The following is a 26,084-nucleotide window of genomic DNA, read 5'->3' on the forward strand; positions in this document are numbered from 1 at the left end:
TTTGTTCAGAGATTATCTACAGCATTCCCACACACAGAATACAACTGACTGTGAATAATAATGCAAAGTTGCACATATTTACGGATTCATACCAATTTTTCCTGAAAATGTTACCAGCAAGCAACTTTATGTTGACTTAAAGACAAACCACTCAGTGGAAAAAATTATTTTAACTTGGCTTTAAGACAATATCAATCAATTACCCCCTCACTTGTATTTTTCTTTTTGGATGACAGTTCTTCATCCAATGGACTTACAAATGGTCAATTTGGTTTCTGAATCTGTGGTTTTCACGATCGTGCTCCCACGAAATTAAAGAATCTGCAACAGAATTCAGTGCAACAGTACCTTTGAGGAAAACAAAGCTCCTTGCATCTTGTTGTTACGACCTAAGACTCCCCAACCCACACCACCACGTTGCCTTTGACGACATCAGTGATCTCACAGTTGAGCTTATTGAGCCGTCCCTCCAGGATAAAGAGGGATTCTCTAGACGGGGTCATGAGATACTGCCCGAACAGTCCACTGCTTGCCATTACCCTGTTCCGACTGCTCCAAGGCCACTCGAATGACTTGGTGGCTTCTTTCAAGCTCTTGATCATCTTGACTTTGCCAGTGCTCAGCTCCACAAACAGAGCGTCAGTTTGACGGCCAGAGCTGCCAAACACGTTGTACTGGTGGACCTCTGTGAAGGAACGCTGGAAGGCCAGATCAGATAGGTGGAGGTTGGTGTGGATGTCAAAGGGTTCCTGGATCTCTCCCCGTTCTGAGATTGTCTGGATCCTCATTAAGCCATCACCATCATCGACAGTGACCAGGTAATGACCATCTGGAGACACGTAGGGAGTGCCAGTGACGTCGCGGTTTTGTCCAATCACACTATCTGTCACACTGTCCAAGATGAGTTGGGGCTGTGTGGCACCGGTGGAGTCAGGTCTGCAGTTGACAAAGTAGTAGCCGCCGAGATGGGTGTAGGCTACAGTCTTGGGGATGCAGTTATACTCCCGTAAACTGATGTTTTTCACGTATGATGTCGTCTCCAGGTTGATCTTGTGGAGGACAGGTTCATTTCGATGAAAGATGAGGCCAAATCTGTAGTGCATTTAAAGAGAAAAACAAACATTCAATCAATAACACACAGTCATTTTTCATCACGTTAGTGCCATGGCTGTAGGGAGGTGATGTCCGTCAGTCAGTAGAACATGGTAAACATTGTACCTGCTTGGCATAAGCATGTTAGCAACCTGATGTTAGCGTGGCTATAGTCTCGATCTTGATATATTTTATGAATTCATATTGTACAGATCAACTAAAAATCACTGCACCGGTAGAGTAGGCTGAGCACAACAGCAAAATTTTTCAAAAGTAGAGAATTGAGAATTTTGAGTCTGCAGCTGTTTTGGAGGATTAAGAACACAAATGAAATACTAACTAAAACTTTTTTTTAAAGTAATTTAGTCACACATTTGTCTTTTTTCCTATTTGAAGTAAGTAATATGCCAGTAAAATGTTTTTGATTCCTTTTGTTTCCGTGGTTTATGAAATTTCAAACAGAAAGTTGCAACATCTTAAAACAGAACAGCTGAATCCACATATCAAGATGACGTCAAGCTGAAAGAACAAATGCAAATAGATTTGCACTGGGTAATTATGAAAATTTTTGGACAGGCATAATTTTAAAGAAATGTTCAGAGGAAAAAAAAGTTGCTCTGAGGTCCATTTAACCACTTCAACAGGCAAATTCTGGTCCCTGACAGTCTTCATATTGGTAGTCTAGCATCATCTGTGCTTTCCCCTCTAATAGAATTATGACAGTTTTATATGTGGGCATGGATCAGTGAAAATGCTACTCATTACAAAAACCCAAAGAATCACTTAATGGCACATTACATTTTAACAGCTGAACAGGGTAGAAGGGGAATATGCAAAGAGCTGACAGGCCTCAATTAAATGTGCATACCAGCTGATCGATGCTGACAGGCACTTCAATCTTGCCGTTATTCATCATCTTTTATGCCATTTGAACACCAAGCTGTCTGTACCTGTGAACAGAAAATGGCTGTTTGAAAGCCACGAAGCACATTATAATCCCTGTGGAGGGAATCATTGATCGAGAGATCATTCTGTCCCCGGGTCCAGGCAGAAGGCTGCACTGGGTCATAAAAGATGAGGCCTGAACTTTTTTTTTTGTTGTTGTTAAGAGCAGTCCAGCAGGTGTCATGGATACTTGGTGCACACAAATTAACAAAACATAACGCTGAGCTATCTTTAACATTTATCTAGGGTCAGTCAGAAACTGCTTGTGATCATCTTGACTTTGCCATTGCGAAAACATTTAGATTAGATTGTCCATGGCCTTACAACAGGCACTGTATATATATATATATATATATATATATATATATATATATATATATATATATATATTTTTTTTTTTTTTTTTTTTTTTTTTTTTTTTTTTTCCAGTTATCTGCACACTATATGTGTGCAGATAACTGACTGCAGCCAAACCAGTGCTGCTCAACATCATTCAATATTTTATAGGAACTGTGGCAGCACAACTGTATAAGACTGTCAGGGGACAAAGACAAAGGTATAAACTGTGGTTGTGATACCAAAACAATTTTAATATGTAGAAATGAATTCTGAACACAGCTGCTCCTCCCTTACTGAGCAGAGACGCCACAATAACCTGCAACAGTTTCTACAGCTACATTAAGTTGACATTTGAGCGCTAATGTCAGTGCAGTGACAAATTAATAGCCAAAGTCGTCAGGACATGGACGGTCTAATTTAAATTAACCACGTTGATTTAATGCAGTTTTGTTTTGATTTTGGATGGACATATCTAGATCTAATTTTTTTTTCAACCTGTTGAAAATCATTATCTTTGACATCTAAAAATTTCAAGTTAAGTTTGAAATACATCGTTTTGAGTTTGCAGCAAAACATTCCCATCTTTTTGTGTAATTTAAATGTGTATTAAATCTTTAACCTGCAAATGGCAATTATCTCCTATTAAGATCTATACATGCAACTCATATGAACAGCATTTTTGAAATGATATTGTTATTTCTTTCACAACTACCTCAACTGAAGGAAAGGTGATGTATTTTCTGTCATTTTAGAAGTGAGTCTTATTAAAGCCTCCTGACTGACTGAAGACGTGTTTTTTTTCCATCCTAGAATTTAAAGGTTGGCAGATTGTAGGTCTTTGACTTCCATGTCAAACCAGTCAAATAGCCTCAAATGTGATCGGGAAAGCCAAACTTGTTAGATTAAATTCAAAGGAAGCCCTCTGACACTAAACATGCTGGTTCTTGATCCTACCATGTCCCACATGTATTAAAAAAATAAGCTCCAAGACTGGTGAGAATTTAGAGAAAATATTTTAAAATGTGCAGCAGACAGAGACCACTCTGTCTGCCAAACACTGCTGAAACTGTTTTGCTATGGGTTCCATTCAATATTGTGGCTGTTGTGACAAATCAATGAGTAGTGCACACATGCTGTGATATACTGGTAACATGCTTGGAAGCTAAAGGTCAATGGTGCATTTATCCTGCAATGAAAAGATTATTTTCAATAACAGTGAGTTTTTTTCCCCCCTTGTATGATAAATTAATAATCAGACTTTGTTTGGCCTCGCTCTGATATGAACACAGCTGGGTTGCTTCATTGGCAGACCCAGATTGCTCTCAGCCAAACTGACAGCTGCTGTTTGTCGTTTGTAGCATTGATTAATGCATTAAAGATTCTCCCTGCTTCTGCACAATGGGGTTATGTTCAAATGAAGCTACTTCACATTTTATCATCTTATCTTCACGTCAGTATTTTCAGTTTAGAAATGACTTAAGTCTGAGCACTTAACCCCAAAGTAATGTTTACTCTGTGATTTAGTTTCCTTAGGCCAAAAGTCATGAACAAAGAACAGAACAATGAATGCTGCACGGTAAAAGATATCTATAACACAGCAATTCTTGTTCACCCATCCTCCATCGCAAAGACATCGAATCAACATCTTGCTAGGCTTGTTTTTCCGAAAGGCAGTCTGTGCAACGATTAGAAATTTGTGAAAAATAGGGGCAGGCAGCCTGAGCTGCAAGGTGCTGTAGGTGTAGGTAAAAACACGAAATAACAGATTTCTTTTTTGCTGACATGCAGAGTTGCCTGACTGTAAGTCGATGGGTTTAATAAATGCCAGCCCCCAGAAGTTCCTGCTTGCTTTATAGTGGTTGCTGAGGGAATCCCCAGTCATTAAACAATCCCCGGAAGTTGCTGAATATATGTCGGCTGTTCACACACTGCTCATGTTGCTAAATCGACTAATCGATGCTGCGTTCCTGCCAGCAAACAAATAGCTGTGTGGGTACTGGGAAAAGAAAAGACCCACAAAGTTAATTTAAGCTTTCCTAATGTCTGCAGTGAGAACAGTTGTCCAAATAAAAAAAACAACATCCATGCACATGAGTAGACCCAAAGCTTTTCATGTACTTCAGCTGTAACTGATATATTCTGACAAATATACAGACAACTACTTCACGCCGCTGTTACAAGGCTGAATTATTGGTTTGTAACAGTAGCACATGGAGATCCCACAGAGTCTCAGTGTGATACTTCTGTCTGCTTTCAGCTAAATGCAGTGAATCAAACCAAGAATAAAGTGTAAAGTAAAGTTCGTTTGGTGAAAACATTCAAGGACAAAATATTAAAAAACGCTTAAAAATATGATGAGGTCCAACACAACACTGCCATAAATTACAGTCCAAAAACCTGCGCAATTAAATTTAATCAGCTCAAAAATAAACCGTCAACAATCCTTCAGCACTTAAAGTTTGGATGTTCCAGGGGTATTGTGTTGTACTTTATTACTTTGTACAGGTATTGTTGTTTGTTCAAAATTGGATGTGAAAATTAAAATTTCTCCACCATCATGGGTATTGGCATACTGCTTATATGCAACAGAATTTTCAATGGATGCACAAAACACCAACTGAATGCATGAAACATTGAAGTGAGAACATCTATTTTCAACACGGTCCCAAGATGTTAGAAACAGACATAAAACATGTACACTGCTCATGACATTTTAACTATCCCTTTATCCATTTTATATAGCTCTTTTCTCTCATGTTGAAGATAAATAACTAGGACTCCTTAATATAACTCTACTGGATTTGGATGTTTTTTGTGATGAGGTAGCTTCATTTGTCAAGTTTTTAAGTTTTTGCAAGTTTAAGAAACAAGCATTCCTGTCAGGTAATTTCGAATAATTGATTATTCAACTGACAGAAAGTTAATCAGCATCTATTTTGATCCTTTCAGCCCTTTTTAAGCTAAAGCCTTTTTCTGTTGCTTTTCTCTTTTGTGATAGTGAACACATTTTCTTTTGGTTTCAGACAGTAACTCAGACAATACAAACAGCAGAGAAGCTCTGGGAACATATAATGGGCATTTTCACTGTTTCCTGACATTTCATAGACTCAATAAATCGCCAGACTAATCAATGATGAGAATTAGAGCAGTTAGTCAATTAATTGATCGACAGAAAATTATTCAGTAACTCTATTGATAAACAATTTATTTTTCAAGTCAAAATGCCAGATGTTTAATGGTTCCAGCCTCTTAAAATTGCAAATTTGCTTCTTCTGTCTTGCCTCAACATTACAGTAAACCAGATATCTTATCAGTTTTGAATTCACAGCTTATTTCTGTGAATCACAGTATATTTCCACGGTGGGGATAACTGGTCAGACAAAACCAGACATCTGACTGGGTTTTGAGGAACTGCAAATTTTTTTTTTTTTTTTTTAAATAAAAAATAATCAGCAGAATAAGCGGTTATGAAAATAGTTGTTAGTTGCTGCCCTAAAAATTACATACACTATACTGTGACAGAGGATTTTATCCATACTTCCCTGTCCTGATATCATTTCTACTTAGATCATGCCATTAAAATGCTGTGTGTAAATAGGGTGATGCATCATATATGCAACATCTATACTATGTGGAGGTAATTAGGCCTGTAAACGACATTCATAACAAGTGGACCTGGCCATAGCAGTAACAGACAATAATCTTATTTTAAGAGCATCAAAAATGATGAGCAAGTAGCAGGTAAATACGGCAAATTTCAAATGCAACATTCCAAAAAAAAATGTGGCCACACTTTCCTGCAATCTTCCCTGCAGGTCTCAGTGGATCTAATTACAGCTGTGCCAGCAACCCCCAACTCTCTCTTGGAAACCGTTAACATCCTGAAATCCTCCAGACCTCCTGCTCGATCCTGGGCTCTCCATGACATTAGCCAAGCATTTGAGAGCAGCTTTTCTCTGCCTAACCTCAGCAGTGTTTCGATACACTCTGCATTCTGCATGACTGGCTTTGTGCTTGATGAACCAAAATGCAAGAAAGGAGGTGGGATGCCAACTGTCCCCCACTGTCCTCTGTCTTTAATGTTTTATAAAGAATTGTTTTTAATTTTATCTTGGTGAAAACCCATAAGTGATCCTTGTCCAAGTGTGTCAATGTCTTGTACGATTAGTGGTATTTGAGAAAAAACAGCCTCTCTGACCGTTTGGCATAAAGAGTCTGGGGACTGAGGAGGCTGGTGTTGTCTGATTTGTCTCTGATATTATCAAAAAGAAAATGTCATGATATAAAGATTATAGCTGAGTTTTTCAAAGTTCATGTTGACCATGTGTGTTCTTTTTGTAAAGGCGGACACACAAAGTGCACAGCATTTAATATGAGGCCAGGCCTGATTTAAGTCTGCTGGGTCCAAATGGTGGCCATCAGCATTTACTTACCATTCTGGATGCTTAGCAACATAATTACGCTGCCTAGCTTTGTTTCAGTGCTGACAGAGCTGGTAAACGTCATGTGCTTTTACACTGAGCTTAACACAACCACAGCCGCTACAGCTCAGCTAAGGACTGGGCAATATGGAGAAACATTTTACTGGAATAATGTTTTTCATGTTACATTAGTTGACAGACACATATTACGATGTATACACTCAGAGGCCACTTTATTAGATACACCTGTACAATCTAACATAATCCAATACAACTGATCTGCACCAAGAAACACGTCTGAATATAACAAAAACCAAACATTACGTTAACTTTATAAAGGTAGAATTTATCTCAGAGCTGTTGGATAGCAACAGATTGCACAGGTGTACCTAATAAAGTGGCTACTGTCTATAAATTAATACTTGTGTCCCTAAAGCTTATAATTCTCTAGATGTAGATTCAGATATATATAAAAAAAAGCACTAAGAACTGTGTGAGCTGCAGACAGAATCTGTTTAAAGAAACAAACATATAAACAAATGGGAGCTTATTCCTGTCATCTTGAGTGTTTGATATTTGGTACCCAAGCAACATCATGTGGTGTGTTTAGCGAACTCAGCCAAGCCAGCTGTGTTTATTTTGGGAAGTGGGTTGGTCGTTCCTAAAAGTTGACCCCTGTCAATACATGTGACTTATTGACAGTATGTTGAAGTTTCTAATTTTCTTATCGAGGAAATGTTTCTATCGCGCTCAGTGTTTATCATTTTAATAGCTCAGCCCTCCTGCCAGAGTTAGTTTCAGAAGACTGAACCTTAGTAATTAAAAAATTATCAGCTGCTGTTAACTGGCTTTATGGTTTTTTGGATTCATAACACTCAGTTATAAACTTTTAATTCAACATAGCTCTTGCAAGAAGGGTTTATTTTTAGTTTCAGGTGAGTGGCTATGTACTCATCTGCAGCACAGATGACCACTGGACCTTTCTCCCAAAACCTCCATTAACAGACACAGTACACGCTCGCTCTCACACAAAATGCCCATCCACATCATTAGTCTTGGAGGAAAAAGTGAATAAAATGCCAATGGGGTGAATTTAATTTGCAAATCAATTTGCATTAGGAGTGTTCTTGGATCACACGGAACATACCTGATGTGGTTAATGATGAGGCTGGAGGCGGGAATGAAGAAGTCATCCACCCTGTCAAAGCGCCTGCCGACCGGCTGCGTGTGAACGGTGTGGTGGGAGACTCTTCCACTGGCCTGATTGATCACCTGGTGAACACCAACAGAGGAGGTGGTGGGCGTTTAACATGGGCCTGATGAATACGCTCAGTGCTGCTGGTTTCTGCTCATTTGAGTCTATGACTTGCACGTATTTGTAGCTTACAACCAGAGGGCAATAACACTTGTACAATCAACACATTTTTATTTTTCATTTTCATTAAGAGTTTCATTCCATGAAAGCGGTGTCCACTCAAGTAAATCGCTTATTATGTTGCTATCATGTTTATCTTTGCTTGCATGCACTGACTTAATGAAACTCTAAAAGCCTCTTCTCTTATTGCTGAGATGTTGGAGCTTCTCAGTGGGAGGTGATGTGTGCTACCGTCATTGGCATCTGAATAATACTTGTGCAAGCATGGAAGAGTGCAGACGTGTGCTTGTGTGTAGGCAGGGTTTGCTTTGATTGTGCCACAAAGCACAAAGCAAATTGCAGCAGACCAGACTCTTCTTTATGAATGTCTGTGCAGGCAATGACAGGCAAGATTTTCAAGTGAAACCACTCAAGACTTGAGCTGAATCAAGATAAGTCTCAGAGGAAGAGGAAATGACAGATATTAAAACAAAGCAAAACAAAAATTTTCATTACATGTTTGTTGATTCTGTTTATAGAATCTGTAAGTATTTGAACTTTTTGCTGTGTTGGTTGTGTGCTGGAGCACACTGCATCAGAAATGAAAAAATGACTGACATTTCAGTCCTGGCTTTCAGCTTTAATTTGAGGGTGGCCACTGTACGAATTCTAACCCGCTCACTGTCCTGCTGAAAGACCACATATGTATTCAAGAGGCTACAACTCCCTCACTGTTCACCTAACATGAACAAGGATGTGACAAAAGTCAGACTAATAGATAAGCCATGCTGATGTATCTGCTCATATATCTGCTGACATTAGCTTGTTGCAGATACATCTGAATCTGTGTGTGTGCATGTGTGTGTGCAAAAACTGTTTGGACCTAATGTTTTTGTTTGATTTGTTTAGTTACTTGCAGCAAGGTTAGTTGCAACTAATGGCTAATTTCATTACTGATTAATCTGCTGATTATGTTCTTTATTATATTATTGATTGATTAATCAACTAATTTCAGTTTCAGCTATATTTTGTGTTCCTGATATTTAGCATAATAAACAAACATTTAGTGTCATGAAACTGCAGTACACCTGGCTATGTTTGTGGTCATTTACAAACATTGCTGCCAATACATACAGTAGTTTGTCAACCAGAGTATTGAAAATTTGTTTTAAATGTGTCCCAAAGTCTTTTAAATAACACATTCTGAGGGATCTTTATCAGAAATGTTATGTTATGTTTTTGCTGTAAAAATGACCAGTGGCTGATTTTTAAACTCTCTCATCTGTGTTGCTATTGACCTTAATGTTGACTGAACTACAGTTGTGGTCATCCTGAAATTCCAGCTGAAAGTCATCGACCTTTTAGTCACTGTTTGTGTTTCACTTCCACTGGTGCTGGAGTTCAGAGCCAAAACAACAGAAAATGTATCACTGTCCAAATACTTATGCGCTGTATTATAAGTGACTATTAATTATCCTCATCAGCCAAGACAAACAAATCAACAATTGAAAATCCCAGAGAGGCTGTAGTGATTAATGCCACATTCATGTCATATTGGAAAAAGGGGAGGAACATGTCAAATTGGAGGAATTCACATTTAATTAGTTGTCATGCCCTGCCAATATGCTGACAGTAAGGTTATTTATAATATACTGTATGTGTGTTGCTAATGAAATAGTGTTTTTACAGCCTAGCTGATCAATTTGTTGCAGGTAAAGTCTGTTAGTGTGAACATAACTGATCAGCGTGGTTCTTATCACCTTGCACTTTGTGTAATCATATTAAGAGTCTATTTTAAAAAAAAATGTTCACACATGGTATTTTATTAGAATCAGCACTAGACTCACGTGCACTCCCGTCATCACCTTATATTTACAGTAATGTGATTTAAAGCTGAAGCAGCCAGTCAATGAATCTATCACTATTTTAATCAATTAGTCATTTGAGGGACTTGTCAAACAAAAAAGCCCAAACATTTGCTGGTGCCAGCTTTTTGAATGTGAGTCAGCTCATAAATATTTTATATGTGGAAACTGAATTTCTTTGGGTTTTGGATCAATTAGAAGAAGTGACTTAGAGATCTGAGAAACTGTGATGGTAAATTTCCTAACATTTTACCAATTAAAAAAAAAACATTACACAGAATAATCAATGATTTGATTGGACGCTAACAGGACACAAGTACATGTGCAACACAAACACATGTACTGCCTCTTTACTAATCTTGGATCAAAAGCTGACAAAGGTAACTGTCTCCTGATTGTCTGCATCTCTGTGCTGGCATGTGACATTCTCTGCATTTCTACCATTTCACAACGATAAAAAAACTCTGCAGAGGAAAAATAACATTTGAGTGAAGTAAACAGTGAATTGTGGCTTTACCTGCAGAGTAGGGAAGTTCTTCTCCATGTCTCCCCAGCTGAGCAGCCACACCTGGTCGTGAGATTTGTCATAGTAGAGCTTAACAGGATATGGGTCGGTCCTGACGGTCTGGAGGGACACACACACACAACCAAACCAAACTGAGCCTTTAAGGACAGCAGGGCCACAGAATAACAATTCAAGGCAATCTAGACTCTGCTTTTGGAGAGATCCCTCTTTGATGTGCAGTGGTAATGCTTTTGAAAAGTTTTCCTGCACACTAATGCATCGGGGGTTGACAGGAGCAAGTCTTCTTTTAACAAGGCAGACTGGAGGTGTGCTTTTTATGTATAAGGTGTTTTTGGTGTTCAGCTGCATTTCAAATCAAGTGGTGACAGACACAATTGCTTTACCACACTGAAGTAATTGCTTTCAGTCTTTATCCGTTCCTTGACACACAGCGGCAATATTCCGAGTGAGAACAATAGATGAATCGCATGTGACAGAAAAGCGCTCCTCATGCATTATGTCCACCTGAGTGCAGATAGACAGCCAGCTCAAAGGGAATAGGGAAAGTATGGGGGAGAGGCACGCATGCAGTCGGTTCACTCTCAACAACAGCAAGAGAAAGCAATCATCTTTTTTTTCAAGAAAATTATTGCAACCTTGTAGTCCCACAATTCCCTTCGACTGCAGCTTACTTTCTTTGGTATTTGTTTTGCTATCGAGCCCTAATAGTATTGTTTACCTAGGCAAAATATATATTGTTTCACTGAGAGTGTAAACAGCTCCTGAGAGGGTTATTGCAAAAAAAAAAAAGATGAGAATATCCCTTGAATCCTAACTAATCTCTGAGCATGTAGTCACTGGAGAAAACAGGTGTTCATGTTGTTCTTTTTCTCTTGACTAACAACTTCTTTCTGGCTGAGGAAGATTATCAAGATCCTCATCCAATATGCTCTAGTAACTTAAGCTTCGACTGTGGATCTGTCAGAGACAGCACAGAGAACATTACAGCGACTTCACACATTTATCCGTGTGCGCTTTGCATACAGTTTGCTCGTTAAAGTCTTCAGTGAACATTTAATTCGTTACAAATTTCAAAATTCAAATTTCATGTCAGTCCTATTAATATTTCAATGAGAAAATGTAAACCAAGGAAACCAAAACCAGAACTCACGTCTGTCTTGCTATTGCAGATGAGAGATGGGTTCAGGTGGTTAATTATGAACTGCTAATACAATGCAATGAAGCTAAAGCTCCAGGTGACTGAATAATGAGCCTGTGACAGTCTCTGGGACAACAACCTGCTTACTGGCAGGTCCCTGAGAGGCTTGCAAGCTGTAAACAGCCATCATGGTGTCAGAAACATCTGCAGGGATCTGAGCCACCCTGGATCAACCTGACACACCCAAAAACCCACTGACACTGATGAGTTCTCTGAATGCTGCGCACAAGAAACGTGCTGAATGTTCTCATGTTGGAATTCTGCCATTTCCTGAGTCCGCCTCGAAAAAATAAAATTCCCTCAGGAAAGGAAATGATGCTGTGAGGTGGCAGAGTATTTCAAGGAATTGCCTCTCAGACCATCTGTGAAGAAAACCGCAGGGGTTGCCATGTAACAATATCTATGGGAAGTTGCCAGGTTACAGTATCCATGAAGAGGTGGGTCTCGGGGTTACTCGGCCACCACATGAATGCAGAGTTTAAGTGTACGTCTTGACAGATGCAGTATTCATGAAACGGGTCAGGTCAGAGGTTAGCCGTTGAACAAAGGTGAAAGCTGAAAACGCAGCACTTCAGATCGTCGGTTCAAGTGCAACAGGGCAGAGGTCATGCACTGCTTTTAGACAAGTGAGAAACCTAAAACATTTGTGTAGAAACATCCAACACATGAACAACCAGATACAACAAAGTCCTGTAATCTGTTGTCACACTGTGGTTTAATAGCATTTTATTGAATATGAATTCTTTCGAATCCTCTTATCAAATCTAATAAGGTTTAGCTTTCGACATCACAACTAAGAATTGTGAATGATTAAAGCTCCAAAAATTAATTGAGATCTGTAATCAGCTTTTGTTGGCTGAGAAACCCAAAACAGTTTTGAGTGGCAGCCTGATTAATGTTCACAACCTGTAGCTACAACCTGAAAATGAGAGCAGCAGCAGAAGATATGACATGTTGATTAAATCTATCTGACATATTAAAATAACAGGTGTTACCTGCTAACTTTTACACCTTAGTTTTCACAAGGCACCTGCACCAAACACTGGTGTTAAATTTATAAGCTGAAAATAATAATATGAGTCAGGGTTTAACTGGGAGATGTGCTGGATCAGTGCATGGGAGGAATCTGTTGGTCTGGTTGAAACAAAAGTGCATGAATACTATATACTACTTAGTACAGTTACCACAGTTTTTACATTACTAACTGTACGTGAGTTACATTCGTGACATATAACTAGATTTATTTTGTCGCTGTTTGCTGTCCCCCGGACACATCTGTGAACCCTCGTCAGTGTTTGTGTCATTTGTAGCATAAGCTGCCGTGCAAATGTAAGCACTTTTCAGGCAAAGTATCAGAGCTGAAAGACGACCAAGGTTGTTCAAGTTGTGCTTAGTACATTGAGGGAAGCAGGCAGTGCCCTGAATAGGTCAATTATTGGCTTTAACAGCATCTGCTGCCGTTGAATATCTGAACGAGCCTCTGATCAGCTGAAGACAGCAGGTACTGGAAGAGAATTAAAGCGTACATCATTGCTCACATTACTGACATAATGAAGTGCCAGTCAGAGTCTACTAACTGTCAAACGTGTTGTGTTTTATGCTCCTCCCTACATCTGAAGCTCAACAGGGTCGGTATAAACACACCACAGCGCTCTCTCTTGTGTGAGTTAGTATACTACTAAATTATTACTCAAGTAGAATATCTCAAGTCTGAGCATATCTCAAGTATTAGCTGTTTCCCATAAGCCTGGATAAAGTTCACATGCAGTGTGGGTAAAAGCCAGCGCATGCAGCCCTATGCTTTGAATTATTGTGTTTTTGGCCGAAGGACGATGTATTGGATCAAACTGAATCCTGCGTGGAAGGGGGCGATTTGATGAAAAAATGTGTCCTTCATTCAACAAAATGAGTCACAACAAATACCCGTATGAAGTAATGATTTATCAGAGGTTCTTGTGAAATATGTTGCCTTCAAATCAATGTGGGAACATTTGGTTTGTTTTCCTTTTTTTTTTTGTTAATAATGACAAAGTAAGTCACAGTGAAGGGAAAGTAACTCCTTTGCTTCTTGCAACCTTGAGGTGTGTTGGCACAGACGGAGGCAGATTTTTAGTTCTGTGAGAAAAAAACCTTCACTTTTACAAAGCCACAAACAGGAACGACTAATTTTTTGTGAGCTCTGTATCAAACTGTTAAATCGCATACATTGTTGCAGTGTAGCTGGCAAAATGGACATGAACCTGCTTTTCCAATTTAGCCTGAAAATTACCTGAACAGCTTTCTGAGACTGGATGTCAACTATGAGCACTCGATCCAAGGTTGGCTGTGTCACATAAATAAACTTGTCCTTGATGTTGACCGCTGATGACCACACACACCTCTGGACCACCTCTCCTGGTGAGGTGGGGCACACCTCCTCCTGGAAGAAAGAAAAACACACAGAAATACACCGTCAACTAATTGTTTCTCATATCACAAGGAAATACAGCTCATTAAAAAACAATTATCTTCATCCAGTCGTTATTCTGTGTTGTTTACTACTTTCAGTCTTATCACCTGTGGTGATGTGAGCCGTTATCTTGGCAACTTAGATAAATGAGCTTTGCAAGGTCCTGTAAAATCTCTGTTATCGCTCCCATTTGTCCATGAATAATCCACAGAACAAAGCCTGCAGACGATCTGTGGCTATTCAGCTTCCAGTCCTGGCAGCGGCCGCCTTCCTGGCCAAAGGGAACCTTAACTGGCCTTCTGTCTCTGGAGCCTTCCTCCCTTTCGCCCCCTTCCCAGCCCCTCCAAGCCTCCAGGCTGTGCCCAGTCATGTGTTCCAGACTCTGTGGGATGATTTAGGGAGCTGCTGGCCAGCAAGGATGAATGAAGGGCTCCGGCATGGTGGGATGAACTCTTTCTCCAATATTTACAACCGCAGAGGCAGTCCATGACAGGTGCCTTCCCACAGGCCAACATCTCTTAGTTAGAAGGACATTAGGTAATGTATGAACTTCAGTGAACTATGTAAAGGATTGGGGCATTCTGCCCCGTCTTTTCTCTCTGGAGGCAGGTTAAAGTGATTCATTTGGGTATTCTAAAACAATGACAGCGCTTTGACATTTTTGGCTTCATAACGAGGTTTGTAATTCTCTGTATCTGAAGTCTCTTTCAGTGTCCAGTTGTAGCACCATCTGTCAGTGTTTCTGATCCAAAACAGGTTGGAGAAGTCAGTTTTAAAAGCCAGAAATCCCTGCACTTGCTGAAGTAATCGTTGAGTCATTGGTATTGAACCCTATGAAACCCCTGCAGACCCACACTGTGGTCATTTTGTGTGACACGGCTGTAAAATCTTACTTATTGCACCTTTTAAGAGGTGAGAAATCGAACATCCGATACCCAGCTGAGGGTGTGAATGGAGGCGGCTGTAATCTTCCCTGTGTGTGTGTTGCATATGTCTGTATATGTGTGGGAGAAGAGCATGCATGCGATTTATGTAGTAACTGACAGCTTCTAAAGAGTGCAGCTATGGTTTTTTCCCTTTATTATGGAAATGCCTACACTCCCTTGATACAGAACAGTATGTATTTTTCATGGATTCACTAAAAATCCTTACTGCATATGACATTATGCAGCACTGGAAACGTGCCAGCTACAATACAATACTGTATCTCTTAAACAGATACCGTAAAAAAAAAAAAATACCACTGTGAAATTTATTTTAAAAGGATTTTGACTCTTTACAGTTGTGAATGTGGATGATGACATTTAAACAGCTCTGTTGAGAAATATGAGGTTTCTGATATTCCCCAGTTAAGCCACTGGATGATTTGTAGTGTTAATATATTTGTGACACAACATCAGCCATCTGTAGGGAGGAAACTGCAGAAAACAGTGAAGCAGCAACATCCAAAGTGTCAAAATGAGGAACTTTACAGGAATGAAGCAGCACAGACACACTTCTGCTCTCGAAGGTGTTTCTCCAAGGTCTCAATCCAAACTGCTATAAACTTACAGTATGATGCAATGCTCATTTCAGAATATTTCAACATTTTGTGCAGTTTTTCAAACGGTTGAAAAGTCAGCTGGAATTAAAGCTTGTCCTACTAATAAATATCACACTTTGAGACAGATTCACCAGACATGAACCAACGTACATCATAGACACATGAGGATCAGTACTGACTTTCACCCTGATTTTTTTCTGAAAGTGCAGATAAGTTTAAAGTGATTTTCCCCATGCATCCGAAAGTTGTGTTTTCTAATGCACCAACTTGTTGATCATCACAGTTTAAAGTAAACACGGTCTTCTCAGAAAAACTGAAATGAAAAAATTTAGAGAAAGTGCAAATGAGCTGTTGATTACATCCCTTTCAGGTACACACGAGATTTTCAGATTCTCCACTGCCACAGAGGCAAGCAAAATAAAGACGCTTCCTAGCCTGACTTTCCTACGACTGGACGCCACAGTGTTTTCCTTGATACTGTGTATCACAGTAAAACACTCTATATGGTAGTTAAGGATAATGGATTGGCCGTGCGTTTACCATAAACAAATCAATCAGTTTTCCTTTGCAGTGGAGAAAAACTTGAGCGCCATGCTGGGCGCGGCCACACGTGTTCACACAGCAATCCCCCAAGACAGCTCTGGAACTGGCATCACGGCATTCGCAGTGATTGATATCCTAATACAAACACACCTCTCAGAGGAACGCTTGGCTGATTGTTGTGTATTCATGGCATCGCTTTATGTATAACAGCCATCCAATCAGCGTGGGGCTCCTGGATGAAAAGCAGCTCAGAGGAAAGCGTCCATTCGAGAACACATGTAAATCTAACGGGTATCTATCAGCGAGCCGCTTTGAATATTTTGCTGCTTGAAAGCTTCAGTGATAAACGGTAATTCAATGAGGGAGGCTGGGTGTAAAGACTCCACTGAGAGGTGAAACCCCCTCTCCCTGCATGTGGTCTGTCAATGAATTAAATTAAACAGACTGGCTGTAAGATGGCCCCTATTTTCACCGGACATGGTTCTGTGGTGCAGTACTGATCAAAAGACCATATGTGACTGTCAAAAACCACTCCAGAGCTACCCCAATCAATGTTTTTATATTAACAAAGGAAAAAAAAAAAAACTGGGTAATCAGAAAGGTGCTGCTCTTAGTATCGAACCAACAGATTCCCCTCAGCTCTGTGGAGCATTTTAGCATCTTCCAGCTGATTGTCTTGTCTTTTACAGCTTCCAACTCCACAGCTTTTAGCACAAAAGCTCAAGATAAATCTACTGTACACTTCTTTCCCTGCACCAGCTATCAGACAGACAAAGTTTGAAACTAGCTGGTGAACATAGGGGAGCATTTGGCAGCTTAAGAACCAGATATTTACCATAGGAGTTTGTGGAGATCAAACCCGGGCTAAAAGGAGAATGAATTTTACCTGTAGTAACATGCTTCCAAACTAAAGCTGATGATGATAGGTGTCGTTAGGCAACTGTTTAACATGGCTGCCACAAACATAGCCACAAAACTGAAATCGATAACTGTCTGGTAATATCCATTTTACATATGCTTGAACATATTACAGCAACAGCAAAGCCTTTTCTTGAGCAGGACACAGAAGCTTTACCTGCTCAGCTGCATCTGATTAAGAGTCTCAGCTAAATCCCAGTATGAACTATATTGACTGCCGAAGATTGATTTCAGTAGGTGTTACTAGGTCAGACAACAGGACACTTCAAGTGTTGCTTGTCAAGGCCAGCGAATAATAAATAACATCATCAGTCACACAATGCCACATTTTGTCATTCAGAAATACCTCCAGTAGTTCACTTTTTTTTTTTTTTCTTTTTAAACATAAACAGTGTTAGGTTACTGACCGTTGGAGTTCTATAGCTTGAACAGGAGTGAAACTCCCCCCGGTTGAATCATCAGCACAAAACAACTGTTACAACAAACAGTTGCTCTTTTATGCTTCCAGAAGTCTGAAGTTGTGTTTCTGGCCGCCCAACAAATGGGGGTCTAATATTTTTGAGCTGAAACCAGATCTTGAGAATAAATATTTGGCTCTTATGCTGCTCAAAGTTCGACTTTCTTCACTGCATGAATTCAGTTTTTTTTTTTTTGTTTGGTGGTGGGCAGGCAGTATATAGTGAGTTTTGAACAGTTTTTTTTCTGCGGTCTGCTTGCGTTGGCTGTAAAAAAGTTTGATGAGAGCTGCAATGTTTTAAATAAAGCCAAAAAATTAGCTGAAATACACTAAAAGTTTCATAGAGCTGAGAGGAATTGGATTCTGGTGATAAATGTCTGTGGGTTTGTTACTAAATATGGTGCCCTCAAAAATCTGATTCCTGCACCATTGAAATCCACTGGTTCTGAATTTGCTGCTGCTGCACTAACTCTGAGCATTGTAGCAAACCAAAACACACTCAGACACTAGGCTGAAATAATTAAGAATGATGACAAAAACATAAACCCAAAGTATTATTAACATATCCAGGAGACTGCTGTGTTTCTTTTGAGTAACATTGAGGATATTATTCAAAGGAAACAGTAAAATGAAAATTGACACCAGCAGCTTCACGCGTTCAGCTCTACAGTACATAGTAAATGATGATCTATGCCAGTAGTAAAGCCTAATGCTCGTCCTCACACAGATGTCTGGGATGGTTCAGGAAAAGTCCAATGAATCACTGTTAAAAAAAATTTTTAAATTTTTTTCAGATTTTTTTTCTTTCTCCACTCACCTGCAGGGCCAGTAGCTTTTCACTGGGCTTAATGTGTCGTTGTATCTCACATGCCACCGGCTGAATGACTTTAATACCATCTTCATAGAACACGTAGAACATGTTGCCAATGCCAAGACCTGCAGGAGAGTGAAAACAGCTCTGTTACACACCTGAAATAGCTTACTCTGCACAGTGTGAGCGTTTGCAAACGGAAATAAGCCTACAACATTGTTATCTACTTCCAAAGCATCAAATCATTTAATCCCTCTCATCACAGTTCAGTAACCCTATTACAAAAATTCAATTAACTCAGTTTAATGAATGCTATAGTGGAGCAGAAGCTGTCTAGACATACCTTCTTCTCGCCACAAAATGTTTGCCACTGTGAGGGAGAAAAAGAGGAAAGCACAGCTGAAAATAAATGCAAGAATCAATAGGGGTCCCTTTGTGAGAGCTAACAACCAAACACTAACTCCTACTGAGGCAAAGAGGAAAGCAGACCACATGAAAGTTTTATGGAAACTGTCTCTCTGACACCTCGTGCAACAGACAATCGATGGAGCCCTCTGCTTGGAAATAATTTGATACCAAACACTGGAAAATGGAGTGCAGTCAACAAACTACAAGTACTGTAAAACAGTTCATGATTTTTGGATGCTGGAACCCAAGCATGCTGATGTGGAGAGATCTGAAATAAGTCTAAAAAATAAAATTGTAAACATCAGATCATCATTCATCAGTGAGTTTTATGGATAACCCGCCTTAGACACCCATGAGTGGTCCACAGGTTTTAGGCTCAGATGATTATCATAAGTCATTAGGAGGGATTAGTGTGCTGCTCCTTCAGTGGCAAAACCAGTTTTGGCTCCTGTAACAGGTCATTTCTCATTAAATTCACTTAGAGGTGTCTAATGACATGAAATGTGGATGAAAGCCACATTACACCCTGAGTGCTTTAATGGGCGACTTAAAACAGACCAACTGGCTCTTGAAGCAGCCACAGAGCACTCAGAGAAGAGATGCCATTATAAGTGATGTGGTAAAAAGAAAAAAGGGGGCCATTATATAGCTGTATCGAAAGGTTTGGGCATCCCTGGACAAAATACATGTTGATTTTAGAAGTGAAAAGAAGTAAATACAATGCCTGCAACAACAAACAAAAGTTAGCCAAATGTTAATGGACTGCTACTTTTTATTTCTTGAAGTTCTTGAAAAAAAAATTGTAAAAACTACTTGTAAAAGACTCAGAACTCCTTGTAGGGACTTAAAAGTTCTCTGAGTCTTAGAATGTTGGGGTAATACTTATCAACCCTGGGCTCCTCTAAGCTGCTGACTGGGCATCTGAATATGAAGCTAACTGATGCTTACAAAGCAGCAAAGGCAATAAAAAGACATCATAGCAGTTCCGTTTTGAAATTTCTTCTGACTGAAATGTCACTAAGAATTGGCAGTTAAGGTGGAGCTTTTGGAATGGCCCTTACGTTTCCCTGACCTCATTGAACATCACTGAACATCTGTGGGTAGATCTTAAATTTGCTGTGTGTGCAGGACAGCCTAAAAATATCTCAGAACCTGAAGTGATTTACAAGGAAGAGAGGCAGTGACAAAAAGGGGGATTACTAACTACTGACTTAGTAGAGTATACAATGGTACGTTACAATTACTGATTTGATTTTTCTAATTTATAAATTTATGAAATAGAAAGTAACGTGCTTTTCAGGAAGGGTTTTTTTTTTTGTTACTGTCTGTTTGCTGCAGGGGTTGTTTTTACTTCTTGTCACTTCAAACATCAGCCAATATGTAATTTGCCCTGAGGTGACCAAACCTCTGCAAACTTTTGCATAGTTACTTTCCATGCAAATATCTGAGCAAACTCTGCTACTCAATCAGCATTATCCTCTAACCCACCAGCAGCACTACCATCCTCTCACATGGGCTTTTTAACTGTGACCTTCTCTATCATTGTTCATCTGTCCCCCAGTCTTCCCTCTGCTTTCATCCCATCTTCCATTTTCAGGCATTTTCAGTCTACAAACCAATCTCCAGCCCAATTCACATCCGATTCTAATCTCAACTCTAATGCAGTGCTCATTCCCGCGGCCTCGGGTGGACAGATGCAGAGAAAAAAAAAAGTGAGGAGACAAAGCCAACTAGACACCACGATGCTGTTAGTCAGCCTTAATCTTTCAAAAGTGCTTTGTCAAGTGTTTCCTGTGCACTCTTGCATACCTTTTAGCTCATTAAAAGTTGCACAAAAGGAGTGGGGTCTAAAAGATAGAGGGACAAGAAAGGAATGGAAAGGCAAGGACAAAACAAAAAGAAAAACAATACAATTTATTTGAGATGTGCCAAAAATGGAAAATGGAGAAAATGGAAAAGAGGAGTTGAGATGAGATCTTGTGTGCCCCGGTCTTTTCCAATAGCCCACAGTATTGATGCTATTCATCACTTGGCAGAAAGACCGTGGCTATTCTGCGCATACAAGGGGCCCATACATCAACTTCATCATCCATATAACAAAACAAGCTGGCTGCCACTGAAGGCGGTGAGTTCACTCTTTCTGGCCGTAATAACTGTGTTTCCACTGGGCTCCCAACATCGGGAACGCCGTGCTTACCAGCCAGCCTGGACTCTGCAGCTTCTACCCGTCAGCAAGGTTACATAAATTCAATTTGTTTACAAGAGCATGCTGCTGCGACAACGGGCCAAACAGCCTGTGGTGTTCACCACAGTGGCATGGCAGAAGACAGCAAATGCATAATATAAGTAGACTAATTGGGTCACAATAGATGCAAATGCGAAATGTAACCCAGGATGGCTGCCTTTGGTGTGCACGTTTTTGCTGCTCTTTCCAGAGATTATGCCAGAAGTTTCTTGAACATATTGACCTGCAGTGTGTTTAAGTTATGTTTTAATTATAGGCACCACACAAATATTTTATCAGTGACAAACTATGAGTGATGTAAGAAGCTGAGTTCCCGATCCCCACTGTTGCCAGTTACAAGGAAGCAGAATGAAAATGCCAATGAAATGCAGAAAAATCTTTACTTTTTCTTCATTTGCATTGATACATAAAAAATATCCTTTCACTGCTGTGATTGATAACATGCAGAGAGGGTACTCTAGCTTTGTCAGAAGGATTTTAAACCTGTACCTTGCACACACACTTATAGTACATCCAAGCCCGGATTAAGATGCCTTTGGAGCTCCTGCTTTGGGTTTTAGCCAGAGCCTGTAGGCTTGAAGATCAGCAGAAATGTTTTTATCAGTGGCGTCTCTAGTGCTAACTTCAGTTCTGCTCGATCAAAATCAAATGTTCCCTTTTTTGGCTGAACTGCAACAGCCGGGCCAGCCATATAAACGCAAATGTCTGTCGCCGATTGGCTGACTGACTTGGTCTTTTTCATGGGATTTGTTGATAAAAAAAAATATAGAACATCACCAGCCTTATACTTTAAAAAATGGCAAAATAAAAACTTAAAAAGGGACAGTAGAAAACTTCCAGTGGTAAAAGTTCAGCCGCATAAGGTCAGTGTGATACCTTTCTTTACCTCAACTCCAATGCACAGTGAGGTAAGAAGCTGTAACTCTTACATGGTAAGCAGAAGTAAAAAATAAATGTAAAAATAAGTTTATACAGTCACAAAGGGTCATTTTAAACACTGAGATACTTCATGTCTAAGTGGCCACCAACTGATAGTGTCTTGGTTTTTCGAGTGTTAAAGTGAATACTGAGGGAAAAATATCAGTGTCAGGGCTTTTTGCTTCTCACTTGGCTTCTTCTGTCTGCACTACACAGTCATGACTCACTGAGTAATCAAGTCTATCAGCTCTTATATTTTAACCATGCGGCAAAGTCTTGTGATTTATTTTAACTGCTTTTTCGTTGCTTTTAGAAAGTCTGTACTGCATATATTTGAGGACACTTGAAGATTGAGGGCTAACCTCAACAGAAAGTCCCAGACAGTCGGTATATTTACAGTCAGGTAGAGTAAGAAAGCTTTCAAAATAACAGCACTGACTGCACTAGAATTAGAGCTGGAAGCCTGTGGGGGACTGAAGGCTGTATCATCTCTTTAAGAGGAAAAGTATTCAAAAGACTTAATCCTTGGAGAAAAATCCCTGAGAGTTTCGAAAAAGTACAAGTTACTGGAGAGCTTGAAACATCAAAGCTTGAAAAATGAAACTCTCTGTGCCTCATCACAAACAAAAACTGCTGTTGGAGACATGAGGAGATAAATATCCATCTGTGAAATGAATGTGAGCCATTCATCGTGTTGGTGAAGGCCAATTTTTCGTTTCATCAAATTAAAATGTACCCTTTTTAATGCTTAATCAGCTTTATAAATGTTTGCAAAGTCACATAGGGTGACTACATTTTTCTTACCTTTTAAGCAGTTAACAGCCAAATAAATCACTAAAAAGATTTAATTATAATTGCGGTTTTTTGCTCTTGCTTTGTGCACTCTGCTCTTTATGTTTCCTATTGATTTCTTGATAAAAAGATCAGTATTCTTATCATTGCTGTTACATCAGTCTTTTACAGAATGCAACATCAGAATTATTCATAAGCTGTCTTGTAACCACGGCTTAAAGGCGTTTAAACTTTCCACCGGATTTACAATATTCATTTCACAAAGCCTTCAGCATGAAACTCAGCTGACAGGCAGTAGGCTGCTGACACTGTGGATAGCGTCACTGCCTGGTTAGAGCTCCTTGTTGCTGACAGCGTGTCCAACACTGTGCGAAAGCCTGCTGTGATGGGAGGGACACCGCTGATGGAAACATGGACGCTATTTTGGCACGAGCAGATCTTCTCTATTCAGAGGATATGGAGCGGACAGCTTGGTGGACAGTGTAGAGTAAGACAACTCTGTAAAGACTTTGGTGTGAAGTAGTGGTTCTCATCCAATGTGCGATCGAGGCCCAGGAGATTGCAGGGCTTCGCTCCAACCAATCACTTCACCAGCAGATTTCACTGATTAGGTCTTCCCCTCTGCCTGAATCTGTGAAATCAACCAGTGGCGTGTTTGACTGGGACAAAAGCTTACAAACTTCTAGACGTCAAAAAAATAGTGGAGAAACAATGGAACATAATATGGAATGAAGACAGTAGAGTATGTAGAAGAGAGTGTGGGGTGAAGTATATAGTAGAGAGCAGAAATAAATGTATGAAGCAAAGATGGCAAAGTCTATAAAACAGGCAATAAAAGGTTGATTAAAAGGGCAATAAATGGGACTCATTAGAATGAAATGCCCACAGCTTGTCACCGAGAGAGGCAAGACGTTTACTCACCAATAACACTATTAGCTGTCAAGTTTGGAGGAACTTATATACTTCAAAATATATTCATCTTAACAAATCAGGTAGCGTCATATGATAATGTCAGAAATGTCTCAAAATTAGTCAGAACAAGACGGAACAATCAGAAATTTGGTAAAAGAAGTGTATGTGTTTTGGAAACAGGTGAAATAATCTCACCCAATCTGCAGATGTGTCACGAGAGCAGGGCTTTAGGATTCAATAACTGACTCATGACTGAGTGGAGATGTTTTGCAGTACAACTCACTTCTCTGCCCACTGGAGATTCAAGACTCCTTGTTCTTGTTGAGGTATGTAAAGGTCATTTGCAGTGAGTCATGAAGCATGGAGTAAAGTATGGAGACAGAGTAAAGAGTTGTGAGTAGAGACCAAAGGTAGGAGATGAAGCAGCAATATGCAAGGACATTATGATGGGAAGTACTGTCCTCATACTTGCTGTACATTTGCTGTATATTGTTATGTTACATATGCACCTGGTTTACAAGCTATAATGTAGCGTAGGTTAACTTGCATGTTAGTTTTACAGTCCATAAAAACAGGCTAAGTTCACACTTAACATACGGTCGTGGCCACAAGGTGACTGACTGCCAAATATCAGTAGGGTTTTCTGTATCTTTGCACAGGACAGATGCCAGAGAGACAAATCAAATTCCCTGGACCAGTACTACCTGTGCCGTCATAATATGAAGACAAAGGTACTTGTTGGAGATAAAATGTGTGAAATAGTGGCTGAATATTTCATCCATAAGGATTCATCTGCTGGCTGCCTACCTTTTTGAAACCTGGTTGGCAAAACAAGCTCTTCTTTAAGCTGCCTCCCACAGCTTTTTGTCTCTCTGCCTCTGTTGCATCATCGCTGTAAACAACGTGCATCCAATAATAAACTCTATTTTTAAAGGCAAATTAACCTTAGCCAACCAGTCAGCTATATGCTATAAGCACAGAGGTATCTAATGCAAAGTGATGTAGTCACTGATGAACAGTATAAGCATTAAAAACTTCCACCGATCTTAATAAAGCCTTCAAGGGTTCAAGGGAACCGTTACAGCCCAGTGACAACAAACCAAATGCCACTGCAGTCACCATGTTGTGTTCTCTAAGCTAATTAGCTCTATAAGGGGAACCAAATAAGAATGAAACGGTTTTACAGTGAAATCATGCACAAAGTAAGAAAGAAGAGTGTAAATGGAAAAAGTTTTTCCTTCACTCAACAGACAATGACGTCATCCTCCTCTGAACTGCAGCAGACTTTCTTTGACAGTAACAATTCTATGATTAAAAGTTCCTTATTTAGTCCAGGAGGCCACTTCAGCTGAAAAGGGCAAAAGAGCAACAGCTTGAACCACTATATCCACTGTACAGTACTCTGCAAGTCCCTGATATGAGGCATGAAGTGCAGCATAATGTAGAGACATAACAAAGCGGAGAGACTAAAGCAACAAACGCTTGTTCTGAGCCTCGCAGATCCTCTGACACTGCAGAAATAATTGGCACATTGTGAAGGGCAGATATTTATGCCAGTTTAGCGGCAGACTGTCAGAGATGGATGGTGCTCTGCCTGCTGGTGACAGACTGTTAAAGAGATCTCAGAATAGTGACTGCTCAGGTTTTCCCAAACAATGAAGCGCATGGGTAAATTTGAGAGAAAAACAATTCACTTTTGTGCTGCGCCTGTGAGGAAAAGGTTTCGACCTTCAAGCTCCTCTGCGGTGAATTCATCTAAAGATGCTCATTCATGCTTCGCTCATCACATCATGTTTTTTAGTTCATCTCCTGCTTAATACCTTATTCAGTCCTCTGACAACTGGCTTAGTTAGTTATTCAGCTCCCTTTCTTATTCGAGTGTTTGAATGAGAGGCCCAAGGCAGGTCATAAACACAATGATTTCACAGAAATGAGATCATTACCTTCCACAAAGTCAGATTTCTAAAACATTCCCAAGTATAATCACTGCGTGTCATTTGAATCTGTGTCTGTCTCAGATCAGTGGTATTAGATCAAGGGTTGTCTGATACCACAACATGCCCACTAGCATCTCAGCTTCTGTGGGATCAGAGTATGGAGCTTTTGGTTGAAAGCATCCTTGATTCTGCTACTTGCAGGCAAATGTCACCCATTATGATTGTAATATGCGTGTCTCTTCTCTGGGCCTGAAGACAATTAGGTCAGTACCTGTGAGCATCCAGTATTTACTGCTAGAGGGACGCAAGCTTGAATATGCATAGAGCCAAGAGCTTCTTTTAGCTTTTAAAGACATCGGTTTGTCCTGCGATGTGATCACGATTGATGGCTCAAGTCCTAATTAGTCAATT

At 39.8% G+C, this 26,084-nt stretch overlaps 1 protein-coding gene across 1 annotated transcript in view; it reads right to left on the reverse strand.

Annotated features, from left to right (window-relative positions):
- Positions 1–389: 389 nt before the first annotated feature.
- The window catches only part of fstl5 (follistatin-like 5), a 124,319-nt gene continuing 98,624 nt past the window's right edge, over positions 390–26,084 (reverse strand). The window contains exons 13-18 of the mRNA XM_041047709.1: positions 18,805–18,831; positions 18,468–18,586; positions 14,010–14,159; positions 10,534–10,641; positions 7,945–8,069; positions 390–1,092 (exon numbers count right to left, since the gene is read on the reverse strand). Coding sequence (XP_040903643.1) covers positions 390–1,092; positions 7,945–8,069; positions 10,534–10,641; positions 14,010–14,159; positions 18,468–18,586; positions 18,805–18,831 — 1,232 coding nt within the window. The remainder of the gene's footprint in view (positions 1,093–7,944; positions 8,070–10,533; positions 10,642–14,009; positions 14,160–18,467; positions 18,587–18,804; positions 18,832–26,084) is intronic.

Source organism: Toxotes jaculatrix, chromosome 10 (assembly GCF_017976425.1).
Source record: "Toxotes jaculatrix isolate fToxJac2 chromosome 10, fToxJac2.pri, whole genome shotgun sequence".
Lineage (NCBI taxonomy): Eukaryota > Metazoa > Chordata > Actinopteri > Toxotidae > Toxotes > Toxotes jaculatrix.